Consider the following 24,057-nt stretch of genomic DNA (forward strand, 5'->3'; position numbering starts at 1 on the left):
TTAATTCCGCAAGTCTGAGTTCTTGTGTCCGTCCTATCCGAGCTCGAAAGTATTACAATATGTATCTTTATAGCAGGTGGTGTACAGCTTTTTAGTATAGATTACACTTTTCTAAAATGTATTTAAAAAATAAAAACGATTACAATCTAATCTTTCCACGTTTGATCCCAAGATCCCAAGAAAAATAAATCTAAACGGGGAGAAAGCTATGCTGAAAGTTTATTAAGATACTTAGAAGACAAAGATATCAATATGTTGCATTTGTCTGATTGTGAATCAAAAAACACATATATTTAAACACGCGTTTGCGATTTAAATCAAAACGGGATTTAAATCAATATAAATGTTTATATTGTAACGCATAGGTGACTATTCATTGTTATTAAAATGACTTAAATTCGATCATGTTGTGATATTTAGAAATATAAATTTGTGTGGTGCGAGTGAAGTTTTATTTAATCTCTGACCCAGGGAAACCTTTTATTTTTTCAAAGAAATGTTTGTTAAAAAAAAGTCATGGCTCCGGCTGGATTTCGGCTTGTGTTGCGGTACATGAATATAATTATATCGTTATTAATTTCTTTAGATACGCGATTCCATATTATATTCCCTTTTAAGCAAATTCTAAAAGTATGCTTGTTGACTCCGGTATCACGTTAGTTAAAGACTTCGATGCTTAAAATGTTTAGGTAGAAATGGAATACTGGTGTGTATTTTTTCTTTAAAGTACCGAGACCAGCCATATACTGTATGTTTATGTTCCAAAATTAATATCGTTTATGGCCTTCACACGCGTTACAGTATGCTCCTATTCTTTTTATGCTCAGCTACTAAGATTTCCCTTCAGTGGTAAAATTCCATATAAATATTCAATACTAAAACGGGCACAGTAAAGACATTTAAATGTTTCTACGACCGACCAACGCACCATGAGTTCCCCTGTCGGTCAACCAATCACGTACCGTGGTATTTTGCGTCAACGCGCATCATAATGTGCGAGGCCGTAGCCAATTACCGTGTCTGTGCTGCGCACTTTGAATGGCTGCATCTGTAAATCTAGTTATATAATTTTAACTCAAGCCACAAAGAATACAATAGCTGCAATGACAGATAATCTGTTGTTCACAATAATGTTTTTTTTATTACAACTGCAATTTACAGTAGCTTTTGGTAAGGGCTGTACTATATAGTTATTTTTTACTTGCAAAATAACTGCAAGTATTTTGAAAAATGCCAATATATGTTGATTGTTTTCCTTTGAATGTGATGGTCTGTATAAAGAATCACATTAAGGAAGCATGAGCTTGGCATATATAAAGCTTTTAAATCCTCTGAAGTAGCAGTCATTATTTAAATTTCTTGAGAACTCTCACAATATATGAGGAATGTAAAAAAAAAACGAATCCCCGGGCTTCACATAAATGGATAAAAAAACACATTTACATCAGATGCCTTGATCTGTGTCTTTATCAAATACATTACTGTGCACACTCCCCTTGGTGACATTTTTCACTCTGCAACCAAAGCAGTGCTATCTTCCCTCATCCTTGGGCTTTTCTTTTTTAATTTTTATTCTATACAAAATGATTGCTCATCTTCACAGTCTAATGGAGATTAAATTTTTCCGTGATACTAACCCAGTTGTCCACCTTTCGGTGGCTATACTGATAACACAATCACTACATGTTTATTTAATCAATCATTGGGTGGCATCTTTCATGTTGATAAAGATCAGAAGTAACTGAAATTAATTGCTATTTATTCATTGCTTTTTATGATGGAGGAAAAGAAGGTTCATTTTTGTGATAATCACATTATTTCTAAATGTGAATGCTTTCAAGATATATTCCCTATTATATAACCTCTTAATAAAAAGTGAGATTTTAAATTTGACATAGTTTGAGTTATGAAATTGCCTGTAAAACTGTAGTTCTCTTCATAAAATAATCATACAATCTGAAAAAAAAAAGATTTAACTGAAATACTGGCATCTTTGCAAAAGTCTTAGATCTCTTTATTTTCCAGAAATATCTTTGAAATTAATTTAGAAAAATCTGTATAGTAGTTTTGTGTTAGTGTGTTCTTGTTTCCAAAGAAATTTAAGAGCACATTCAATTTAAATGACTCTTTTAAAATTGTGCAATATTAATGTACGTCTTTGAGTTGTTTTAAATATACATAAAAAGAACTGAATTAGCCCACCACTTATTAATGAAGATTTGTGTTACACACAACAGGAAGAGGATCAATAAAAATCTGATTCCTTTTTTTAAATGGAAAGAAGTGATTACAGAATACTTTATTCTTGCATAGATCTTGTATGACTTTAGGATTTATGTATTAAAATACAATATATATTCGATTATTAAATGTTCTGGTTAGATGGAGTTATGCAAACTTGATTACTATTTTAGTGATGGGCTAAACAATATTTCTCAATGATAATGTAGCTCAATATTAAACTTTTTAGTTGTTCATATATAAATGTTAATTTATTAATAAGTAAAATCTTACACCTTAACAGATCTATAATGGTTAGCTGTGATAACACACTGTATAGTTTAAAGCATGATGAGCTTTCAATACAGGATTTTGTATAAAAGCTCATTATATGGTACATTTTACCTCTACTCTGGTTTTGGTTTGATGGTTTATGTAATCTTTTATGGAATTTTTCCAATTATTTCTGTTATTTCCTTAAGACTGGAACATCCATCTAAAGAATCAGGTTGCTTTTGATGTTATTCATACTGTGTTAATTTGACTAAGTTGAACTTTTTTTTCCTGTGATTGTATTGTAGTTATGCCTGTTTGTAATTATGACCAATTGCAACTCTCATCAAGTTACTGTAGTTTAAAAATAAAGAACATAAAAAGCCTTTACATTGCAAATAGTTGCCTCAAACAAACGGTCCTTTTTCAGATGAAAAGTGAATTATTGTATTTATCTTTCTGTCCTATAAGTGGCTTAGTGTGGACAAATCTATGCAAAATCAGATTTCACATGCATTAGCTCAGATTGTTTCCCAAATTAATGAGGTATACAGTAAGCATTTTAGAAATTACTCTCTTCAGATAATATCACAATTAGGTATTCAGAGAAGATGTTCTCATTAACTTAAATTCAGTATCCCACATCATTTAATTAAGTTAATCAGGGAAATCAGCTGCTATATTCTTCATTAAGCTACAGGTTATGTTTGCATCTTAATGCAGTAATGAAGGACAGTTGCGTTGGAGACAATGTTATATACTTTCTTCTCCTAATTTTGTCAGTTTCCATTAAAATAATCCCGCTGCCTCTTGTGCAAGAAATAAAATCAGATTTTTAAAAAACAAAAATGAAGATACAACAGACTATTACCTGTATCTATTAACTCTTACTAATTGTAGTTCCTTGGGTTTTGTATTGAAATGTCTTTGAAATTTATGTTCAGCTTCATTTGGACTTGAAGAGGGGGGCCAGAGATGAGTTGACCTCTTTTGAAAGAAAAGATCTCATTGCTCAAAAGCTCAAGAGCTTTTGTATCTCTAGGAAAACTGAGGCAAATGTATTTCACTCAAGTGTCTGTGAAAATGAAGTATCAATTGTAAGGCTGGTAAAAGACCATTTCTACTATGAGGTATTGTATAGCGTCCTGTCAGCAGCAAATTGAAGGCTTCAGAGGGGTGTGGGGGTGAGGATTCTGACATCTCTGCCTTCAGGGCAATGAGGGTGAATGTGCTTAGCATGGAGTGAAAGAAGTGAGAGAGATATGAAATACTTTTTCACTGTGAACTGTATATACATTAAAAATAGATGAGAGGCATATAGAAAAGAGGTGACAGTCAATATCAGAGAAATTGCACCTTGATAAAGGATCTGCAATTTACATTTTGATCAAAATAACATTTAATTATTATCTAAATAACATGCTAATTATCATGATCAGAGCATCATACTCATGTGCTATGAGTTTACTATTCTTTTCCAATAAATATTCAAGGCATTGTTCAAGAAAAAGCAGTTGCCATCCAAATAAATCAAGGATTGATAGACTCCTTTTTCTCCTTGCAAAGCACAGTCAGGAAATTCTAGCCAGATGGAAGATTGGGGAACTAACAGCATTCTCTGTAATGTATTTGTTAATGCCTCCTGTAATTACTATATGTGACAGAATACTGCAGTTGCAAGAAGGTGCTATGCATTTAGCAAGAGACAGTGGACAGACCCAGCCAACAAATAAGGTTACAAGAGGAAGGCAGCTGCTCAAATCGTGAAGGTGTTAGTGCTAAAGGTGTAACAAACATCAAGTGATGGATAGTGACAGACTTAAAAAAAATGGAAAAATGAGCAGTTTGTTCTTTCTTTTCATGAAATTGCTTTGTAGGAAGGCAGAACAAACTAGTATGAGGCCAGAATTTGACAGCCTGCCTAAAGCATTAATGAGAAATGGTTACAATATGAAGATACTACAATAACAAAAACTCCAATCATGATCATATACAGTAGGTCTATATGATAAGATAGGTCTCATTCAGTGATTATTTGTTTTTTTTACCTCTCAGTTACATTAATATGCTTGCATGCATCCACTGCAACATGCTACATAAACTGAGCTTCAGTGAAATCATCCTCATTTGTTTTAGGACTTGTCTAACAGAAAGCTGTAAATCTAAAAAGAGCTTGTTTGAATTGTAACTATGTCTTGAAGTTATTAATCCATGAAGAACATTCAATAACCCCCCGCAACAAAAAACAGCTAGTTTTTAATTTGTTCATATTCCTTAACCAGAATTTATGATTGAAAACTCACTTTTTGGTCTTCTCATCTTCCATATACAGTATCTCTCTAAAGGTTGATCCAAATTGTAACGTGGACAATATCTGGGAAATTTAAACTATTTAACATTGTACAAGTTAATAGAAAAAAATATTTAATACTATGTACAGTGTTTCTAATGCCAAAGATTTAAAAAGGATAAAAAAATATTTGTTTGAATTGAAAATGCAAATGCACCCTGCAATGATTACTTCACACTGTTTGTCATATAAACTGCATTTTAAGTGCTTTAAGTTTACATTATCAGTGTGTTATTTACAATCTATAGATTGAAATCCCATTAAGTTATCTTATAAATCAGGATGAAATCTTTATTAAACAGCCTTGATAAAAAGACATCCTTAAAAGGTCATAGGATATGTGCTTGTTTCAGTAAAATTTTTAAGGCATTCCTTGAATTTCATTAATATTTATAAAGAAACACCAAGCAGGTTTGTTGACAACAATACAGAGGACACAGTATTTCCGAATACTGGTAGAAGTCTAGGCATAAATACTTTTATTTATTTTACAGTGTATACTGTGTATATATATGCATATCTACTGTATATTTATTTTACATCAATTAACTTATTGCTCTGAGAAAAAGCAATTGGGTTAGATGGATGATTTACTTGCTTCATATTAATAATTTATTCTAGTTTCAAGAAGTAATTAGAGGATTTGGTCATTGTTAAAAGTAGTCACATTTTCATGCAACTAAATCTCACTTTGGTCAACATTCAATTAAATGATTTTTAACATTGATGGTCAGAACTGGCCCGAGGGATAGAGATACAATAAAGTTATATTGCTTATCTTAAGACTATCCTTTCCTTTTCAGGCACAATCAACATCTCTGATCTTGTCTCATTTAGTGGTCATTTTGAAAAGCTCACCTTTTGTTAGTACAAGTAGTTTAGTATATGTACATCTTTAGGTCTAAACTTGAAGTCCAAGAACTTCTTAAACTTAAATGTATTTATTGTTTTTTTTTTCCTTAGTTCTTCCTTTACTGTACTTGACATTCATCTTTAAATGTGTGTGTTGAATGAGCACATATTTACTTCCTTATCCCTTCCTTTAGGTCAGTCCTTGTCTTGATTCTAAAAATAATAATAATAATAATAACACCACTTTATTAACCCTATACAATTTCTTGCATAATGAATTTGTCTTTTCACATACCCCAGCTTGCTCTCCATGAGACATACAGACAGGGAGAGAGCCTGGGGTCAGAGCGCAGGGTCAGCCATTGTACAGTGCTCCTGGAGCAGTTGGGGTTAAGGGCCTTGCTCAGGGGCCCAACGGAGTAGGATTCCTCTGCCGGTTGCGGGATTTGAACTGGTAACCTTCCAGCTACAGGCACAGATCCTTAGCCACAGAGCCACCGCTCCACCCATTCTACTTCTTGTATATGATTTTATACACAAACCTTTTAGTTTATACCTTTGAATCATTTGACAAATTGCTCAAATTCTCTTATTAAATAAAACCATAACCATGGATATTATGTTACTAATAATAGTATGTTTCTATTTACTTTATTAATCATTCTGGAGATAAGACCCTATGCCTTGACACATTAGTTTCAAAGGTGGTAGTACGCTGCCTAAAGTAATTGTCTATTAAAATCAGTTGCACATAAACAAATGCATACTCACTTCAACAAGTTACTGTTCTCTAGTATTCGAGATTTAAATTTGTATGTCTAAAGCTGTAGATGAAATGATAATACACAACACAGATATCTGTTGTATTTTTAAGAAGTATTACATTACTATGTTGCTGCAGTAATTAAATCAGTCATTGTAAAATTCCATAGCAACTGGGAAATGAAATACATCAATAATAAATCAATACATTTGATTTAAAAAATATCAAAATCACTTTTAAGAATTTTCCATTACGTAAACACATTAACACGTGTTTTCAATCCCACTGCTCTAACTTTATAATTAGTTTCCTGGTACAGGTGCTCTTAGTATGTCCTTAGTAAGGAACAAAAACAAATATCAACTGCCATTTTTCAAATTATAATTTTACCCTGAAGGATTAAGTCATTATCATATCATACTTAGTAAAATGATTTTCAAAAAATGAAAAGTGCAAAGATTAGCCTACAGAAAAAATGTTCATCAAACTGCTTATTAACATTTTCATTCAAAGTGATAATTACATTGACAATTGCTTCTGTATGTGGTGAAATACAGGAGTAATATGTAGTCGGCTGAATGTATAATTATTTTGTCTTTATATTAATGAGGCTTTAGATGAGAAATTCACATTAGTAATATTGGGAATTCTGAGATCTAGTCAATGTGATATTACATTTATAAAAAGCTGAGTGAAAAACATTAAACTTAAGCAAATACAAAAATGGACTCTGTTAAAGACATACAAATATAGTAAATTTAGAATCAGAACTTTAACGTTTTTGGTAGTTTTCAAACATGTTGACAGTGGTGATTTAGTAAGTTAAACATAAAAAAAATGCATAAGAAGTGAGTATAAAAATAAAAATGAAATTCTGGCACAGGAGCTTTTAATTCACAATTTTTGCACATTATTCCCAGTACAATAATCTGTAAAACCTTCATTAGTTAAGATATGCAAATGCTGAATTATGTAAATTATTAGATACATATTAATTTTACACTGGAGTGCTGGTGATGACTGAGCAACAAGATGTAATTTTAAGATAAGAGTCATTTTCCAAATATTTCTTTTGGATATTCACTCTGTTTATGAGCTTCATCATTTCAATGTACAGTAAATATTATCTTTTGGTTAGGTGATATACACTTTAAATCACTAGCACTTTGTCCAGGCCAATGTTTATTTATCCATGTGTATTTTTTGGTATTGGGTAATAACAAAATTACAAAGTTTTTTTTTCTGCTTTTCACTTGTTGAGATGTTAGTCCAGGTTAGCAATCAGGTTGGTTGAGATTTTCAAATTTACCCTCCTCCAGTCCTGGTAGTTCTAGTGTTTATCACACTAATTTGTAAAAAAAACTATAAGACAAATGAAACACATGAGCCTAAGGCACTATAGAAACCCAGTGCATTAATTAAAAACAGTATGTCACCAATATTAAAAAGGCATTTGGTCTTAATAAAAAAATGTCCATAATCCAAATTGAATATGCAGTCATCTCTAAAGATGACTGAATTCAAGTTTTTGAACAATCATCCATTAACAGCAAATTTCTGATTTTCCTACCTTGCCATTTTACTTTATAATCTGTCTGCCACAGTGTAAAATCTGTGTCAGAATATGTCGATTTCATTTTCTAGATGGAAGTCTGGGTCTTACATATCTTATGATTAAGAAAACAGCAGATTGCAAGTCTGCAAAAGAAGTGTACAATATTTGTAAGCTTTAAATAGACAGTTGTGTAACATTAATGCAGTTTATTAATACATGTTGTAAGTAATAAGCACTGTTTAAAATTTATGAAAATGTTTTGTGCTTAACAGATTGTTTTGTGATAGAGAGATATGTTATGTTGATGGATTATCGAATGGTGAACAATAAAGATGCTGATGAGAGGACATATTTATAGTTTCCATAAATTTCAAACAGGAAAGATAGGTATTGATTGGTGCTCAAACAATAAATGACTCACAGTTCATGACAGTTAGTGATTAAGACATGAAAATTTTAAAAATGAGAATCAGATGTCAAATATATTATCTTGACGATATTTTGGTAGGTAAGGGGGGGGGGGTAGCTAGTTTTCAAGACAATTGGTTGTTTCAAATATTACTTTGCTGTATTTTTTCATTTTTTATGAATAGTTTATATGTGTGTGTAGAAACACCAGTAGATAGGACAGTACTGGGGCCCCTACTATTCAGCATTTACATGATCCCTGTTGGTTAGCTATTGAGATCACATGGTCCAAATTATAATTTGATACTCAAATCTATGTCCATATTTAATCTGACAATGAAGTTATTGTGTCTGCAATCACTAATTGTATCTAACATAAAAACTTTGATGACCTAAAATACCATTCATTTATACTGCGACAAGACTGAAGTCATGCTTCTCAGCACCTCCCATCAACTTTGTAAAGTCAATTCAATACCTTATCTGTGGATGGCACTGACCTTTGGCGTGATATTTTGTCCAAGATTGATGTTTGACCCACATGTGTAAAATATTGTAAAAACATAATTCTTACAGACTACAGTATGTCCTATGTTGTCTCTGACTGAACTTGTCAACACGTTTGTCTAAACAAACTAAACAAACTTCAGTATGTCCAGAATTTGGCAGCCAGAATCCTGATCAGGTCACATGTAAGTGATCACATTACTCCTGTCCTGGACTCCTCGCACTGGTGTCCTATCAGGTTTCAAGTTGACTTCAAAATCCTCATGCTCACCTATAAGGCTATACGTGGTTTGGCACCTCAGTACCTGTCAAACTTATTATCCTTCTACCTCTTAACTTGCAAACTATGTTCGTCTGACTCTGGTCTCCTGTTTGTCCCCCAAGCTCATCTTCATAATATGTGTGACAGGGTCTTCTCTTGCTGTGACCCTAAAACTCTTGAATTCTCTACCCAAGAATATGAGAGTCACCTTCCCTGAAAGCTTTCAAATCCAGACACAAACTTTCTCCAGACAGACTTTTATTTATTGATATCTATGCATCTTCTACTGCATCCTGAATGCTTGTTGTTATAACCCCAGGGGTCTAGGGGTGAAGGGGTGTAACATTTAGGACGGATTTGGATGCAGATATGTATCTGGTGAGGGACTTAGGAAGCGTGACAACAAGTTTGGTGCAAAAGGGATTTATTTTAAAAGTGAATAAGTGACCGGGACATATATAGAATACAATAAACATACAGGGAAAAGGAACTTGAGCGGTGCCAAAGAAAAGAAAGTAACAAAACCAAATGGATCTAGTTTTTATGTGCCCTAATCGTAACATTAATGGGGGCTCATCCGGTGTGGGTTATAATTGTTCTTATTCTGTTATGTAAAGTATTTTAAGAAGCAAATTTTAATGGTGCTATATACTGTGAAACAAAGTATATTATTATGAAACTTCTGTACCATCTCAAACACCTGCCCTTTGATGATTAGTAGTGAGAGTGCTCCGTTGCCTCACCTAAAGTCATCACAGGTTCTTTTGTTTTATTGACATTTAGTTTGAGGTTATTTAGGCTACACCATTCAACTAATTCAGCTACTTAATTCCTGGATACTGACTCATCATTGTTTATGATGTGCCCTATAAGAGTAGCTGACATTTTGCAAGTGCTTTTACACAGAACTGTACAGTTTGAAGCATTAAAAACAGTTGTATAAGTGTCCTATACTGTACATGTTACAGAGATGAAACCAGGCAGGTTTAGAAAACAACATAATATGACATTAGCCTGGGCCTGAGAGAGTGAAAGCAACTTAATGACAACTTGTAGGCACAGTGTACATTTTAGGATTTCACACTTTTTCAGACAAAATATTTATTTAAAGAAATTGTCTCAGTAAAAGAAAAGTGTTATTGTGCATACCTATAGATTCTATTCTACATATTATGTGTATCTGAATCTATATAATATAAGATTATATCATGTATGAATTTATAATTATACAAATTGTTGTATCTACATTTAAATAGAACCTAACACTATGATATGTAGTGCATTATAAAAGTATTCAGACCTTTCCTATGGTGTTTCCATTTGTGGAATGTAAAATTATGCCTATTTTTTACACTTAAACTTTATTCAAAACTTAAAAGTTCAAATTGAAGACTTCTAAAGGCAAGATAAGTTGCAGTGAATCTCTGCAAAAACTAAAGAGAAAAGACTCTAATATGTTGTCTTCATAAGAATGCAGACCTGTGAACTATTTGGTGGCATCATGATTGCCAACAATTATAGCTTCAAGTCTTTTTGGATAAGTCTCTACCAACTTCATGCACTGCAGTGGTGTAGTATACTTGCCCATCTTTCTTAGCAGATTTGCTCAAGTTCTCTTAGCCTGCTTGAGGATTGCTTATGTACAATATTTTCAGGTTTTTTCACAGATTCTCAACAAGATTCACATCAGGAGTTTGTGACAAAGAAGGACATTCACTGGCTTATTCTTAAACTATTCTTTTGTCCTTTGACCTTTGTATTGTAGTCCTGCTGAAAGATGTTTTTTCATCAGTTTTAAGTCTTTAGCATGTAGAGTTTCCTCTAGTATTTGCCTGTACTTTGTTCTGTTAATTGTTCCTTCAGTATTAACAGGCTTACCTAATCACTTCTGAGGAGAAGCATCCGCATTGCATAATGCTGCCACCACCATGTTTGAATTTAGTGATGGTTTTTGACAGGGAGATGAGCTGTGTTGGATTATCACCAAACACAATACTTAGCATAGACCAAAAAATTGTATGTTGGCCTTGTCTGACAACAACATCTTTTTGCCAGATTTTAAAGAAATCACTCAGGTGCTTTGTTACAAACTCCATGCTTTACTTGAGATGGGTTTTCCACTCTTTCAAACAGGCCCAGCTTTGTGCAGTGACTGGTATATTGTTGACTGATGGACATTTTCTTTAATCTCTGTTGTTTTTATAACAAATATTAATTGCTACATCAAAGTGTCAGGACTACATGCTTTAAAGCAACAAAATGTAAAAACTGCAAGGATCTGATTTTTTGTAAGGCACTTCACCTAAGGTTATATTGTACAAGGTATACTAAGGTATATTGAAAATGTCAATTTTAAAGGCTTTTCATTAAAAACTTACATGGAATATGATTTATTCATAAAGTCATCCCTTCAATGCCTGTGTTATCAGAACTGCTAGATAGATGGGGATAAGGTACAGTATATAGACAATGCCTTCAGAGCAGTTAATCTGGAGTTAATCTGGTTTTCAAGTAATCCAAGGAACTTTTGCCACTCCAACTTGTATTTAGAAGCATTTTTTTAACTTTACCAGGTGTTATCTTCTTTTAGTACAAGTTTAGAGTGTGAAGTTTGCTGTGGCGGAATATTTTATGAAAACAGTCTTGCTTTCCCTGATAAAGATTTGTGTCTACTTCCAAAAGCATTAGAGTTTGTCAATGTGAGTAATTGAGTAGGGAAGATAGGATGCAGTGTTATAGCCCCTGGAACTCACCCCAACTGTATGTAGTTCATAAATATTAGCGAAGTAGAATTTTTATAGTCTTGTTCATTATATCATAGCACAAGACCTGTCCAGTTTATTTCCAAATTTACATTATTATTTTAAAATGGCACCTTTCTCCATTGTTTTTAGGATAGAAAAACATGCACAACATTTTTGGCTTTAAAGTACATTAAGCTACTGTACATCACAAATGTTGCTTCTAGGGCAAATAGGCAAATGATGTCGATTAAGACCTTATCATTGCATTCAGACACTGATGTCATTATTAAAATATATAAATTTTTCTCCTGTGAATGTTTCTTAAATACAAATGTTTCTTAAATACTTACATATATATCCTTTTGACTTAAATTTGATGAAAAAGGACAAAGAAAAAAAAAGTTAAGGCATAAACATTTTGTTGTATCCTGAATGTAGGACTTTGCAATTGTTACTGTGAGCAATTTGGAAAGCCTGCATGTGTAAGGAGTTTAATGGATTGCTTTTACACCTGTGCAACTATACAGTATACTATAAGGGATGTTCTGTAATATCTGCATTGACCTTCACCTGTATTTTAGTTACTGTCCTTAGAAAAAGAATGAGTAGCTATATTTGAAAAACAAATTGTAGGACATATTCCACTGCCTGAATATAGATAGAACTTTCATAACAAAGAAAGGTACAAAAACTAATAATGGCCCTATTTAATTCCTATACCTATTTTTTTTTCTTTTTTATTGTTAGGAACAATTTTCCCCTACATTATTCTCATTACCAAAATACTGTTCCTCTCCAAACTATCTGTGACAAATTCTGTTTAAAGGAATTTATGCAAAAAAATACTTGAATATCTTATATTCAGAATCTACACACTAAACTGCATAAATTGAATTAGTATTACCTTTTATTTAACCCATGGCATTTTCTCTAGAGCTAGCAGATAATATTGTTCCTGTTTATGTTTGGTACAGACACTTTAATAAAGATCTTACATCTCTGGTGTCCTGATTTCTATTACTTTGTATGGCTTGTCTAGCTGCAGCTGTGCTATTGACCTTGAGTTGATACCTGAATCAAAAGAGTGCCAATTTACCTGTCTCTTTCTGAAACAAGAAAATAGCAAGTGATACTGAATATGCTATGCTTTTCATTAGTCTGTGAACACCAACACTATACTTTGATTACATTGTGAGGCTGATTTTGGAAAAAAAAACACTTGAATATATTTCTGAAGCTGTGCCAATGACAATCAGCTTACCTTCGCATTTTAATTTAATGGTATGGATGGAAGAAGCTGAGCCAATTAAGAAAATATATACCAGTTAGGATACAGACTATTTCATAGCTGTGATATACAGTAGCTCTTTAGCACCAATTTGGGCACCACAAGCCATGACTATATTCATTTAACATGTAACATGCTATTCTGTTTAAATCTCTGTCCAGAAACCAATGCTACTCTGCAGCATTTGAATGTTTACTCTATGGTGTTAGGGGATTGGTTATTACCAATGATATTTGTATAAGTGTCTATAAAATCTAGAGTAACAATTGTAAGAGGACCAGAGGAAGAGTCATCCAGGACAGATATTTCAGGAACGACCTACTTAATATACTCGACTTAGACCTGAGCAAGATGGCCGCTAAGAAAAACCAACTGACCTGCGTAAGGAAAGGGCTTATTCCGAAAAACATCGAGACACAGGTGTGTCTTGTCGGGAAACAAAATATAAATGCCCCGGAAGCGGTGAACCGGCACAGAAGCCAGCAGGTGAATGCATTTTGGAGGATATAGAGGAATTGGGTTGGTGTTACAGAAAGTTTGAAGAATTACGGATTAACAGTAGGAAAAAAGGATTGCAGTTTACGGTTTGTGGCTTGTGGCTTGGATATGACGCGGTTTTGTGGTACTTTACGGACTTTGGAACTCGGACTGAATAAGAATTGAGAGAATGGATTGAGGACTGGGTTGGAAGATAAACGGACTGGAGAAACAGAGTAAAAGTCCACAGAAGTTAAAGAAGAAAAGTGTAGTGTGAGTACTTTATCTCATTTACGTAAACTTTTCCCCCAGAGACACCGCACAATATATATACATTCACTCAGGAGGACATTCCATTGTCTTTGTCTGTGCTGGCAATATTTGTATGAGCAGATTTTTGTACAGTACGAGAGCCATTCCAAATCGAAAACCTTTCTGGAAAAAGACTTAAGGGAAAAATTTGTACACTTTAAGATATTTGAAAATTCCACCAACTGTAGATGGAGATTTAAAGAACAAAAGGGAGGACTTATCCAGGAAAATCTAGATATACTGTATGGTAACCTTAGTAGGTAGCAGAAGGTGGAATTCATGGTTAGGTAATGATCAGTAGTACTGCAAATTTATAATAATCTTTCTCACTGTGCCTGCTGTAAAATGATTATTCTGTATCCTCAGGAGATTACTACAGTATAATAATACTTTATTGCATGATTTCTCAAAAACCTCTTGCATCGACACAGCTATGAATTACACACATAGAAATTTACAAAACATACAAACTTTATGTAAATGTTACAGTAAAAATAAACATAACATTACATAACAGACATCAGACCCATGCATACTGATTTCACACAATTCCTACAGGAATCCACAAAACTGCAACAGAACTTTTAAATTTACTCCCCCCACAATTAAACTAAACCTATGAATTACACATTGCCCCTTTCACTTTTGCACATAATCCACTGAAAGCAATTGCCCATAAACCATCACTCCTTTACTGTCAACTCATTTATTGATTGAATAATTTGAGTATAGAATAAAGGAATCTCTCGATTTGTTTTGCTGAAAAAATGTCCTTGGTAATCAATGCGACAGGCATCAAAATCGAACCAGAGAATTTGACATAAATAAAATTGTTGAGAGTTTGAACTGGAAAACTACTGTAGCATGGAATATACTGTAATATCTCTAAACTGGAATGTTTGTGAAGACAGCATAAAGGTGAGTTCTGTTATAATAATTACTACTAATAATTTCTAACTTGAATTTAAAAATCAAGCTGTAGTCAAAATATTTAGAACAAGAATCAGATTTCCTATATGTTTATAAACTCACTGAAAATAAACACCTCTCAGAATTTAAGAGTACCCACCAGCAAAAAACTACTGTAAATCTCCATGCTTCCCATATGAGCAAGCTGGATTCTGGAGTACCGCTAGATTCAGTTCTGGGTCCTTTCCATTTTCTGATTTTTGACTTACTACTTGGGGAATTAGTACACAAAAATAATATTTATTCTAATAAGAAGAAAATGCTGGTGATATCCAACTTTAGATTTCTGCTGAACACTGGAATTGTCCCAATGCTTAACACTATAAAATTGTATTTTATTTTTTTACTGTAGTACTATCATTTTAGGGTAGCCAGGTCTTGATCTAAGTTACCTAATTAGAAAGCTACAGGATAATTCCTGTCTTCTGCTGCATTCATCTGATTGGTTTTAATGTTAAAACCAAACCTACACTGTTTCCAATACATTAGTATTCTGCTTGTGTTTTTATAAGAAGTTGCAAATCTATATTGTTTGCATTTCTAAAGCGCATATATTCCAGGGTTGTACAAATAACAAGAGCTCCTCAACATGTTCACTGTTGCTTTGTTGTCAACAATATAGCATGGATACAAAAGAAACTACATAAACAACCAGCACATTCTATAAAATTACAAAATGATAGAAATTAAACATATTAGATACAATGCATTCTGAACTGTTTCTTTTTTGTATTGTCCTTGTATGAGGGACTGCTGATTTTGAAGAATGCTTTTTTTGTCTCCTTCAACATTAAGTTTTACAATGTCTTTCTTTGCAATTATTGTTCAATTCAACTTTCCACTGAATGCAAACCTGCAAACACGTTTGACGCCACATTAGAGTAGCTGGCCGTTTGGGAAAAATATTGAGAGACTATGATAGGCGACTAGGAAGTGTCTCTAAGAATCAAGATAAAATGTGTAATAGCTGACAGTGAAAACATTTCTAGCATCAAAGCTAAGAGGGTGTTTGCTGAAGTCTAGGGACAGGGCCAGCCTTAGCTTTTTGGTGGCCTTAAGCAAGATCTTAGAAAGGACCCCCTCCAAATCACGATTTGCAAATACACTACTATTATCAGCTCCCAACACAACCTTATTTTACTACATAGAACAAAAAAGTCTAACTATAAAACGTACTAACCAGCTTTGTAGAACACATAATAAATAAGTTACAAGCAAGAACAAAAAACACAGATTTTAAAAGGCTAACATAATTTAATAATGCAAGTAATGAATAGGAACATTAATAACAAGAACTAATGATAAATAGGATATCTATTTCTTCAGAATTATAACAAACCATAACTTACAAATTACAACATTAAACCTTTTGTAGAAAGGAAAAGTAGGAAAATATGTATTTAAGAAAAAAGTGCACTCAATAATAAGGAAGGTGATATCAGTAAGGCTAAGCAGATGAGAAATTTTACATAAAAACATTCTATAAACCAATTTGCATAGATTTTTAGGAGGCAAAATCATGAATTAAGTCTTCATACAATAGTAGATGACCCACTATATGACTGATGCTCATGATGGCAAGTTCACTGAGACGGTCTTATGCCATGGCTGACCCTCAGGTATGTTTTAATCAACTTGGTCCCTGAAAAGTTCCTTTCTGTTCATGCCACTGTAACTTGGAGGGTGACTCCAATCTGAAGGGCTACAGTTTGGCTTTATGCTACAATTTAATTAAATACAGGAGTAACCTCAAGGAAAACAATGTATTTTTATGTTGATTATGTATAATCGCTGAACAGTCTTTTGTACTTTACATTTGCTTTCACGCCTTTGTTTGGCCGGGCAAACAATTTTTAGGCAGGCAACTTACACTGCATGTGTACAATTGTGGGAAATGTGAATCCATTAACCTCTATTAAAACACCTCAAATAGTCTATGTGTCTAATTTAAAAATGCTGCTGTTCAGCAGTTACATGGAACTGATAGACTCAAAACCAAATGAAATACAAACACGTTATTACAGTGACTCCGTTTGGCGTACCTCTGTTTTGATATCGTTTTTCAAACCTTTTTTTTCTGGGCTTCAGAAACATATTACATTCTTGATTGTGATTGGTCATTTTTTAATAGACCAGGCCTCTGTAAGGATAATTTACAGCAGCAACAGAAATAGCAGCTATATGGAATTTTTCACTCACATTTGAATGTACTGGTTAAAAATATGTTGTGTTGCACATTGAGGGGGGCACCTGGTGCCTAGTTCTACTATGCCAAATGCAGCCCTGTGTAGATGGTCCATATTCAGTGATCAAAGCAATTGTTTTGGTTTACCTTACTTAAGTTCTGTCAACAGTCCAGAAAGACACCATACTGTATACTGTAAGAAGATGAAGGACATAACAGAAAGAAAAAAGAACAGACAAAACCACAAGAGAGATATCCAAGGCAAGAGATCCTTGTTCCAGATCACCCAGGAAGATCAGATTGAATGAAGTATTCTAACCTTGTTAAGAGTGCTTGCTATTCTGTAGTTTTTAGGGATCTCTGATTTTCTGTGTGGAGAATCCCTCAGTTAAAAATGGCCTCTCCTGTCTGGTTTGTTTAGTGACAGCCACGTTTACAGAGAGAGATTTAACCTTAGGTTATATTTACCTGGTTTAGAAGGCAGCTTATCTGTTCTTTTGGTCTCTGTAGGCATTATTTAAGAGTCAAATACTTGGTAGCAGTCTGAGGTTTTTCTGTGTGATTAGAACAATAGGCCTCTGGGACACATTATTGTATATTTGTACATAAGGTAACTTGTGTGTTGTAGGCTTATGTTGTGTAGTGTTTAGTGTGTGTCATTTTAATAATTACTTGTTCAACCAAGTGTGCCCAAATGACTACTCACCAAATGACTTTTCACCAAAGCTGTGCCAGAGGACAAAGGAACTCTAACTATACAGTACCAACTGCTCAGGTATATCCTTGGCAAAAGCCTTAAAGTTGGGGGTTAAAATTATTTATTTTACTTATTGAGCAATGCACTCAGTCATTTCCTGTTGTTCAACTTTTTCATAACTCACCATTTGTTACAGTATATATATATAAAAAACTATTTTATGTTTTTTATGATCCTATTAATGCACATAGATGAATAAAAATAGACATGAAGGGCCAAAAAATGGAGCTGGAAGTGCATATCACACTCCATGGCTGACATTCAGCGTACAGTATATCGTAATGTTGACAACAATGGGTGCATAACAAGAGTAAAAAATGTCACTGGTCTACGTCAGCCTTTATTCTGCATTGTCAAAAAAGCTGACAGTCACTTGATTCACAAGTCTTGAAGGCTATTTCCTTTGTCCCTCCATGGTTTGTTCGGAAATTCAGAAGCAAGTCAAGTTAAACCACAGTCATCGATTGGGACTGGGACATGCTAAAAGGAAAATAATAAAAATTTAAATCTAAGCACAGAAAAAGTTAAAATAGCCTGCAACAGTTGTCTTGACCAATTTGTGAGATGCACAAAAAACAACCAAAGAAACGTATTATGTTCCAAAGTTTTTTTTTGTTTACTGTGTTTTATTCCCATAAATTGCTCCAAAGCTTTGGCACATTGCATGGGATCTCACACTACAGCGGGAGAATATAAATGTGTTGAAATTAATCTCTTGGGTAACATTTCGCTGTATTATCGTCTTTAAATTTATAATTGCAGATGCTGGTTGATTTTATTAAACACAGATGACTTTTGTTTTGCATTCATATCAAAGCTCCACAGATTAAAATGTAGTAATCATTAAATGCACTGTTTGTCAGTATGTGATTTCTGATCAATGAAAGAAGCAGTTGCGTTCCTTAAGTAACTAATTAAAATCAATTGGTAAAATGACAGAAGGTGTATATTGTTTAGGGTCATAAAATTATGCTGCCAAAAATACACAAGCACACATCTTGTTGCTTTATTTTTAAAAAGCCAAATATTTACTAATGTTTTTTTTTCCAGAAAAAATACTTTAATCATACTGTATATTGAATTCTCTGTGTTGCTGTAGTTATCATAATTGTTTTAATTTGTTGTGTTAATGTATTTAAGTGATCATCTTTTTTGCTATATGAAGGTGCAGCAAGTTAGTTTTATTGGCATTATAGTGTATATTAAAGGAATTGTATTGTATTATTAGTTTACTGTAACTATAGTATCATAAGTTACATACATCATCTAAGTAAATTATTTATCTAAAGAAAATACTATAAAAAAGAAAAGGAACATTTATTGTTTGGGACACTTCAGTTACTACTTACTGCACCATGTTCATCAGAACATAAAGTACTGTAAGAACAGTTAGAAAAGAGAGGAGACTATTTGGCCCATTTACAGTAGATATTTAGCGACTAATTATCCAGCCATTTAGAAAAAGAATGAAGGGCTTCAGACATCATGGGTAGGTAGCTTGTTCCTTACTGTCTCAATGTTTGGGTAAGAAATGCTGCCTGTTCTGGGTTTTAAATGCTCATAGTTTCCACTTGCATCGAATGGTTTGCATTTCACTGTTTTTTTCTCACAAAATATATTGGGTTGACTTTATTAGTGCTTTAATAATTTTAACAGATTGTAATCTTTGCTGTGTGCCCTGTCTTTCTCACACCCGAAGAAGGCTCCACAGCCGAAACATTGTGTCTTCTTTCTTCTCTTTTCAGCATGGAATAAACCTATTACTTGTTCCTTTGCAGCCTACACATGCTGACGCAGCTACCCACCTTAAATACTATATACATACTGTACAGATACTGTACATCTGTGTCTCTAGTCAAAGGTGTCATGCTGATAAATGTGAAAGAACTTTTCATGCCTCCTCACTTTGATTTTCCATTCAAAAAAGTGCAGCTGTACGAGAGTTCTGTCTCTTGTACTCTTGTGTGTCCATTAGAACTAATTAATATTCATGCCCAAAAGTCACTACAACTATATGCTCTTAACACATACTTAAATCTGGAAAAGTATTTTTTCTAACATCTGTCTACTGTCATATTTTATTTGTTGGTGTAGTTAATTTTTATTATTATTTCCAAGTAATTAAAAGTTGACTTATGGAAGAAACGCTGATCTCAATTGTTTTTTTTATATAAAATATGGTATTGTTTCTGTACAACAGGTTATTAATGCTGCCTTGGCCCTGGCATCAAAACCCAAAAGTCAGGCTGTGAAGCAAAATATGGAGGTGTATAGACAAGCCTGGGAGACCCATGTGCGGCTCTTAACTGAAGCAGTGGATGACGTCACCAGCATTGACGACTTCCTTGCAGTATCAGGTCAGAAAACTTTCCCTCTCATTTTGTCAATCGATTAGCCATTCTATTTGTATCATTGTAGCAAAGTAATTCTGCAATATACATTGCTTTTATGTAGTTTGTGGATGGGATTAAAATCAGTTGTCTGATTTCATCTTTGTTTCTTTAGTCTTATGGAAAGCCTTGACACTGTACTCAAGAATGAATTGCAGAAAAGTAACAATACCTAAGCAGAACACTACCTGCATGCACTTAATGCAGTCAGCTCTTTTTAGAACCTTATCCATCATTCTTTGAAGAATCTTCTTTAATGTGCAAAGAGCTTATGAAGCCAAGTTTAGTAATACGATTACTGTAAGTGGAAAATGTTAATAATATTTTAAAATCTTTGTGCTGTCTAATTATGAAGTTTTTTCATGACAAATCTTATATTGATTTGGTTATACTTTAGAACTAGCATTCCTTATGTTGAAAGGTAAATTACATGTCCTGTGTTCTTCCAGTTTGGAAAGAAGTGTTATTTGTAAAAGAAGAGGATATGTACAGTAATTAGAGAATTAGTAAAGATCTAAAAGAACACACTGCAATCCGCCCTTAAAAAATATTAACAAAATTTGACACAGGCATCTAGCTTAGGTTTAATTTGCTTGGCAAAAGAAGAGTTTATAACTGTGGTTTTATTAGGTTCAAGGGGGTAATTTAGTTGTTATGTGCTGCTTAGACCTTAAAAATACAGCCCATAATCACAGTACTATCCACCACATTAGGAATTACTAGAATAATGGCCTACAGCATGGGTCTATTACTGCCAAAGACTGCTTGAATGTGTACATGTTCAAAGGCTCTTGACTTTGCCTGCTTCCTAAAAATGTGCCCAAGGCTTGTAATTATTTTGCACCAGTGCTCATTCTGTCATTGCTTATTGTTTAGCAACAGTAACAAAATTACTATGTAAAGCACAATAATGAGAAAGCTGAAGAGATGGTGTGATAAAGAGAGCTGCAGTTAGATGTTAGAATACTTATTAATTCAGTTTGACTCCAGACCAATGTGAGCAGTCCCTACCCAGATCTTTATTTTGAAATAAGTTCATTTGAATAAATTGTAATTACTGTGCTGCTTTCCAGTTTCTCTTCAAGTGGAAGAGTATGGTGAGAAAAAATGGCACAGGTCATTATTAAGATAGATAGATACTTTATTGATCCCGTGAGGGAAATTGCAGTGCAACAGCAGCTTAACACACACAACACAGCCACAGTGTAACGAATTATATAATAATGGTACAATACATACAATACAATACAATACAAGGTTACTCACAGTCCGGATGCACAAGAACAAACTAGAACAGAACAGTACACAGAACACAGAGTAACTATAGATATAAATATAAATATAAATATAAATGTATTGCACAGGTCCCTGGCATATATTGCACAAAAAGTTGTTGTAAACGGGAAAAAGAAAAAGAAAAAGAAAGAGAACATATGTAGCAGTAGATGTGTAGATGCGTTTAGTCCAGAAACAGGTCACTGTCGATGTTGCCTCTGCCAAGACGCAAGGTGGATGCATTGTACAGTCTTATGGCAGACGGCAAGAATGACCTTCTGTAGCGCTCCCTGTCGCACCGTGGATGAATCAGTCTATTGCTGAACGTGCTCTTCATTCCTGCAAGCCTGTCATAGAGGGGATGGGAGAAGTTGTCCATGATGGCCTCTAGTTTGGACATCACTCTCCTCTCAGCCACTACCTCCAAGGAGTCCAGGTCAAACCCAATGACAGAGCTTGCTCTCCTGATGAGCTTGTTCAGCCTTTTGGAATCTACTGCTCTAATCCCAGAGCCCCAGCACACCACTGCGTAGAAAATGGCACTCGCTACCACCGACTGATAGAACATGTGTAGCATCTTACTACACACATTGAAGGACCTGAGCCTCCTCAAGAAGTAGAGTCGGCTCTGTCCCTTCTTATAGATGGCCTCGATGTTCTTAGACCATTCCAGTCTATCGTCGATGTGCACACCCAGGTACTTGTACGAGTCCACCATCTCCACGCCACTCCCATGGATGTAGACAGGAGTAGGTTTGACCTTTTTCCTCCTGAAATCTACCACCAGTTCCTTTGTCTTTGTAACATTCAGTTCCAAGTGGTTCACCCCACACCACTCCACAAAGCTGCTGACCAGTCCTCTGTACTCCTCCTCCTGTTCACCCTTGATACATCCCACAATTGCAGAGTCATCTGAGAACTTCTGCAGGTGGCATGACTTTGAGTTGTACTTAAAGTCCGAAGTATAGAGGGTGAAGAGGAATGGAGAAAGAACTGTCCCTTGAGGTGCCCCTGTGTTACTCACTACCTGTTCAGACACACAGTTCTGAAGTCTCACAGACTGTGGTCTGCCTGTCAGGTAGTCAGTGATCCACGAGGTCGTGGAGGCATCGACTTGCATCTCCTCCAGCTTCCTCCTTAGAAGTAAGGGCTGGATGGTATTGAAGGCACTGGAGAAGTCGAAAAACATGATCCTTACAGTGTTGCCAGCCCTGTCCAGGTGTGAGTAGGCCCTTTGCAGCATGTAGATGATCGCATCCTCCACACCAACACTGGGCTGGTAGGCAAACTGTAGGGTGTCCAGTGATGAGCTGACCAGGGGTCTCAGGTGGGATAAGACCAGCCTCTCCAGTGTCTTCATGATGTGAGAAGTCAGTGCAACTGGTCTGTAGTCGTTGAGGACAGAGGGGCACCCTTTCTTTGGTACCGGGACCAGGCATGATGTCTTCCAGAGCACCAGGACTCTTTCCAAGCACAGGCTCAGGTTGAACAGTCGCTGGAGCACTCCGCTCAGCTGATCAGCACAGGCCCTCAGAACTCTGGGGCAGATGTTATCTGGTCCTGTGGCCTTACCCTCGTGCAGCCTCTTCAGCTCCTTCTTCACCTGGTCAGCTGTGATGGTCAGCCTGGCCTGGGGGATGGTGCTCATAGTGCTTTCAGTGCTGCAGGTGTTAATGGCGGAGGTGTTGGAGAGTGGCAGCTGTGGGGGATGGGTGGGTGAGTAGCCGTCGGGGGTTGTGGCTGTAGGCGGCCATGTTTGTGGGGGGATGGAGGAGGTATTGGGCAGTCGCAGCTGTGAAGGGTTAGGGAGCGTGTGGCTGTGGGGGGATGGGTGTTGCGCCACAGAGGACCCAGAATCAAACCTGTTAAAGAACTGGTTCAACTCGTTGGCCATCTCCAGGTTCCCTTCTGTTGCACCCCCAGCCTGTTTGAAGCCAGTGATCTCTCTCATGCTGCTCCATACATCTCTCACCCTATTCCTTTGCAGCTTGTCCTCTATCTTCTTTCTGTATGCGTCCTTGCTCTCTCTTAGCTTCTGCTTTAGCTCCCTCTGTACACGCTTGACCTCTTCCTTATCTCCCCTCCTAAAGGCTCTCTTCTTGTCATTCAGAAGAGCCTTCAGGTCGCTGGTGATCCAGGGTTTGTTATTGGAAAAGCAGTGTACGTCTTTGGTGGGGATGGTGTTATCTACGCAGAAGTTAATATAGTCAGTGACACAGTCCACCATGCTGTCTATGTCGTCCCCATGTGGTTCGCACAGCACATCCCAGTCGGTGGCCTCCAAAGCACCACGTAGATCCTCCATAGCCTCCTGAGACCATCTCCTCACAGTCCTCATGGTCACAGGTTGGCGCTGGACAATAGGTGTGTACAATGGTGTAAGCAAGACAAGGTTGTGATCTGATCTGCCAAGGGGGGGAAGGGCTGTGGAACTATATGCATCCTTAGCATTGGCATATAATAAGTCCAG

At 35.3% G+C, this 24,057-nt stretch overlaps 1 protein-coding gene across 1 annotated transcript in view; it reads left to right on the top strand.

Moving 5' to 3' along the window:
- Positions 1-24,057, top strand: part of LOC148834983 (catenin alpha-3-like) — a 634,761-nt gene that overhangs the window by 474,358 nt on the left and 136,346 nt on the right. The window contains exon 11 of the mRNA XM_088915226.1: positions 20,123-20,279. Coding sequence (XP_088771352.1) covers positions 20,123-20,279 — 157 coding nt within the window. The remainder of the gene's footprint in view (positions 1-20,122; positions 20,280-24,057) is intronic.

This window comes from Atractosteus spatula, chromosome 5, assembly GCF_055471065.1.
Source record: "Atractosteus spatula isolate fAtrSpa1 chromosome 5, fAtrSpa1.hap1, whole genome shotgun sequence".
NCBI lineage: Eukaryota > Metazoa > Chordata > Actinopteri > Semionotiformes > Lepisosteidae > Atractosteus > Atractosteus spatula.